We start from the raw sequence: 5,145 nt of genomic DNA, 5'->3' as shown, positions 1-5,145 counted from the left end.
TCCAAAGCCCAAACCTTGGCTGGTTGGCATTGAGCTTCTTTCCTTCTCCTCGATGCTACCGGCTGGGCTTCCAGTTGTCATTTGACCAACTTTTACCTCAGCTGCCCTCTGTTGCTTTTTTCCATCGTGTCTATTTTGGGCCAGCCAATGTCGTTGAGTCCGGCAGCCGGCAAACGGAAATAACCTTAGCTGACCTCAAGTAAGGTATCGGATCAGATCAACCTCTCCATTGTCTTGCCCCAGGCCTCCAGGACGACAGCCACAACCGGCCAACCACCACCCAACCAACGGTTTATCGCCGTCGCCTGGCTTTCTCCGGGGTCGTTACTTGTTTACATGGACGCACCATAGGGCAGCGGCAACACTGGCAACGCAACGCATAGCGCATCGAGCATCCAGAAGAGAGGCAGTCAGAGTGACGACTGCATCTGACAATCACTGACCTCCTTGCCTTGTGATACCCCCACCCTCCTGGATCCTTCCTTCAGCTTGGTTCCAAAGGTTACCTATCCTTTGCATTATCCTCCCGGTTCAGCTTGGCCATTGATTCTTCGCCTCCTCACGCCCCTCCAGCTCACGTCCCCTAGACCTGGGAGCAGTTGAGTACGTACCTACATACTTACGACTCCAGCACCGGCACTAGCACCACCCCCAAGGCAACCTGCTGCGGCAAAGTCTCTCACCTGCGGTAACCTCACCGGCTAGCCGCTACCGCTATCAACGAGAAGGCGAGGTGAGGTGCCCTGAGGAGGTCCTTCAACTTTGCCTCAGCTACTTAGCGCACTGCACCCTGGCTACGAGGCCCTTGCAGACAAGAACGACAAGCCAAAGTTGCCTCCTCTCTCCAGCATTAGCATTGCCTGCTCCCAACGGACCTACCGCCGCTCGCTACCTTACGTTATTGGGCAGAGCCTCTCGCTAGGAACGAACTCTGACGGAGAGCCATTCTTTTTTATTCTTCGTTGCTTTCCCACCAGACAGAGTCCCGTCGTTGGACCTACCTTACCTGTTCCCTCCCCCGTGCATCTGCATCTGCGTCTGCACTTTGCATTTGCATTCTGCTCGTCCCCCGTTCCCCGTCAACCCCCCCTTTAGCACCCCTCCTTCATCCCCACTATTCCAATCAATTCGGACGGGCCAGACCCAGAGCTCCCTGACCCGAGCCCCCGTCCTTCAAAGTTCGACCCTCTGCGCCTTCAACTACAATTGCATTCGGGGCCCCCCGCCATCCTCCCTCGTCCACTTCGGGTACCTTGTTGCATCTCTCGCTGCGTCTATTGCTGTGGTCAGCAAATCGCTCTCGCCCAATTCAGAGAGATTTGCACGGCAATTCCTATCACAGCCGACGCCTTGTAATCGGCCTCGATTTCGGCCCTCGTCGGACCTCACCACGACTCCGCCATACCTTTGCTTTTCTACCATTTGTCCGCAATCTATTTAACCTTTGCGACGACCTTGCCGCATGACGCGCCAATTGCGAATTCACCACCAGCCCGGCGATCCTTCAACCACCAGGGACGACTTGTAAAAGATCCTCGGAGCACCTTTCGTTTCTCGCTTCGAGTCTTCAAACGACGGCACTGGCCTACTTTCCAAAGATTGTTGCGAAATCACAGTCACACAAGTCATCATGTCGCGCCACAACAGGCACTATCAATCATGGTACGCTTTTCGCCCTTTTCAACCCCGCCGGAGCCGAGGAATGCAAGCTGATCATCTCCGCAGTCGTGAACTCCACGTCGTCGTATTGGGTGCTGGTAAGCTGCTCCCAGAAATACGCCCATCACATATCCCTCTCTGACAATCTCTCCAGGAGGTGTTGGAAAGAGCTGCTTAACAGGTGAGCATCCCACGTACTGGCCATTAACCCTTGGAAGCCGTCACTGACACAGTTTTGTAGCCCAATTCGTCCACAATGAGTGGATTGAGAGCTACGATCCCACCATTGAGGATACGTATCGGACACAGCTTCAAGTTGATGTGAGTTGAATCAATCAAGTATGACTTGCTCCGACGAGTGACTGACTTGGCCAAACCCAGGGACGCCAAGTTGTCTTGGAAATGTGAGTAAAAACGCTGTCGAATCTGTGAGATGCGGCCTCTAACAGTTGAGCCAGTCTTGACACGGCAGGCACAGAACAGTTTGGTGCGTTTATCTTCCATTTCTCAGTGTCCCACATCTAACATCGGAGCAGTCGCCATGAGAGATCTGTACATGAAGTCAGGTCAGGGATTCATCCTAGTCTTCAGCATCACATCCTCATCATCAATGAATGAGATTGAGATGCTGCGAGAGGAAATCACACGCATCAAGGACGACGACAACGTTCCCATCGTCATTGTCGGCAACAAAGCCGACCTGGAGGAGCAGCGTTCCGTACCCAGACAGAGGGCTTTCGCCTGCTCTCAAATGTGGGATGCCCCATATTATGAGACAAGTGCAAGGACGCGAAGTACGTCACCGTTCCACCGTCGACCGGCTGGGTTGACTCGGGCCAGTACTGACTATTTTGCAGCCAACGTCGACGCCGTCTTCATTGACATCTGCCGGCAATTGCTACTGAAGGACGAAAAGATTCAGGCTCAGGCCGTACAAGACGACGAAGACCACGAGAACGAAAAGAACGCAGGAATCATGGGCTTCGCCAAAAGAAAACATCGGAGAAGGAGACGCGCCGATGGCCACCGATGCGTTATCCTGTGAACGTTTTTCAAACAGCCAACGACCATGGATTCCAGCGACATGATGAGGGTGCGCGAACGATTACTTCTCCATTCCGCTTCCGCGTACGTAACATGGCACCTAAGCGACAGTACATTCGACGACAGCGAATTCGAGTCATTTCACTTTTTGGCGTAAGAAGAGAGGCAAAATCTCAACAATCGGGATGTATCTGTGGGTTTGGATGAAGGCGACGCGCCTCCCTCCGCTTCCTTCGCCAAACCCGGTCTCCCGATTTCGATATCATTCGGCTTCCTGGCTTTTCGTCCTTCTCATTTCCAGACCTCGACACGGCCTTTTGTACGCTTGACGACTTCGTTTTGATTTTCATTGGCTTCAGCCGAGCGACAGCATCAGAGGCGCGCCTTATTTTCTTCTTTTCGAAGCATTGCAGAAGTAAGATATCAGGGCCTGCAAGCAAGACTTTCACGACATGTCGTTTCATTTCTGCAATTTTACCATTTTTACCCGTTTTCTTTCATGATGGCACGATTTTTGGACAAAGAACCATTACCCACATAGCTCACTTGGCTTTTCTTTTTACTTCTTCTTCATCATCACACCTAGGGACAGAGACAAAACAAAACACTGGGGGCGGGACTGGAGTTTCAAGAACAAACAAAAACAGATTCCGGTAGGGATTACAACCCACAGGCTTGGCGTTAGGAAAACATTGGTTCGCGCCGGATACATGGTGTTCCTACAGAGAGAGAGAGAGGTTGCAGCGACGTTTTGGTCAGCAGCCAGCCACGGCCCTCGGCGAGGTTTTTTGATGACTTTACCGAGCCCGCGCGAGAGCAAATTGATGGCATTTGTTGGCCTCATTCGAGACGAAAGAAGCAGGGGAGAGGCATTCTGAGATCTGATCTGAACCGTGATGCCGAGGCATGTGACCGATGCAACCCTAACTGGCGTTACTTGTGTGGATTTGAATGCGACGACCTCTTCTCGACATCACCTCATGGCCTGGGGTCTCGGAGCCGAGCAGCCCGGCGCCCAACAACACCCTCACCCAACTCGGGGCATCGGTCCGGGCCGATGCTGACCCCTTCTTTCTCTCTGCCCGCTTATGAGATTCATATTCGCTCCCTGCCTTTCCCGGTTATTACGTGACCGATTTTTTTGCTTGCGCGGTTCGATGATCTTAGGTCACACTCCCCCCACTTCCCGGGCCGTTCGCTGTTGGTGCTTCATTAGGTTAGATGATCGCGCCTGTCTCTCCCGAGGTGAGATACCCTCGGTGACATGACTGGATTTTGCAGAGCGTGATCATTGGAGCGAAAGGCTGGATTGCTTAGCTGTCGTAGCGTTTCTCTTGCCAGAGAGGCCTCCTAAACCATTTCTCAATGCCCCTTCCTCTTTCGTTTGGTACGTGTTGGTGATCGAAATGGCGTTGCAGCCTCGGTCCGGGATGCGGTCCTAGTCGTGGTCTTCTCACACCCGGTTTGTTTTCTAGATGTGAGCATACACACACATACACGGTTTGCCCGCACATTCATCATGATCAACCGCGATTTCTTGCGTATATGTGATTGGTGATGGGTGGTTGCCCTGTGGGAAGGAGTCAAGCTCCGGAGGTAAAGCCACGACGGACTTCGTTGCTACGTACATGTATAGATTGCATGTATATATGGTTCAGAACGTACGGAAGCACCAGACCCCCGATGTAGAGCCGATATGGTGCCTGTTGTTATTGTTGCGAATCAGGGATAGTCTCATCACCACCCGATCCTAGCGTTCCTGTGGAACGCGCAGCACGGTGTAAGTCCACGATGGGCCTCAAATAGTCGGACTTTGTATCACTGGCTTCTGGCAGTTTCTTTCGGTGTCATTCTTGGTGTGTTATGTTGCGTATTCGATGGACGTCGGGGTCGGTGTGTGTCCCCGGAACGAGAAGGGGCGGGCGCGGGGGATGACCTGACGCTAGGGGTATAGGCTGGTTCTTTCGTTTACCGTTGAAGACAGACAGAATTTACGGATACAATGCATGGCGATGGGAAAGGAGTTTGGAATGGATTGTGAAGTGGGATTTTTATATGGGATGTGGAGTGCTGCTGTGGTACTCAGGCACAAGAGTCTCGTTCTCGTGGGGGTTGTGTTTGGGGTTGGGTTGTATATAAACACCATCGTGGCGGTCGATATGTACCGGTATGTCACATTGGCCCACAGCGAGGTTTCTTGGGCGTTTTTTGATGCGGCATTCATCATTTGCACGACGTCTGCCTCGCCGGGGCTGAGAATGAATGGGGGTGGGTTGATATGTTGCCCAAGTGAGTATCAATAGTCCTCGGTGTCTGGTGGTGATGTCTTCTATGTATGGCTGTATGTATACTCAACCCAGCGCCGGTTTACTACCTTCGCTGATACCGCGGTCTCTGAGTATGTAGTCATGACCGCTAGGTACTATTGAACTCTGGAGTCCT

At 52.5% G+C, this 5,145-nt stretch overlaps 1 protein-coding gene across 1 annotated transcript; it reads left to right on the top strand.

Moving 5' to 3' along the window:
- Positions 1-1,630: 1,630 nt before the first annotated feature.
- On the top strand, positions 1,631-2,704 carry CkaCkLH20_10925 (ras small monomeric GTPase; the record flags this gene model as incomplete). The annotated part of the gene is made up of 8 exons (XM_038893639.1): positions 1,631-1,662; positions 1,726-1,757; positions 1,814-1,840; positions 1,901-1,980; positions 2,041-2,063; positions 2,118-2,146; positions 2,196-2,453; positions 2,517-2,704. 8 exons carry the CDS (start codon positions 1,631-1,633, stop codon positions 2,702-2,704), a joined length of 669 nt encoding a protein of 222 aa, XP_038740975.1.
- Positions 2,705-5,145: the final 2,441 nt, after the last annotated feature.

The sequence above is a fragment of the Colletotrichum karsti genome, assembly GCF_011947395.1.
Source record: "Colletotrichum karsti strain CkLH20 chromosome Unknown Scaffold44, whole genome shotgun sequence".
NCBI lineage: Eukaryota > Fungi > Ascomycota > Sordariomycetes > Glomerellales > Glomerellaceae > Colletotrichum > Colletotrichum karsti.
Note: the sequence above shows the minus strand (reverse complement) of the source record. Positions and strands in the feature narration are given on the sequence as shown.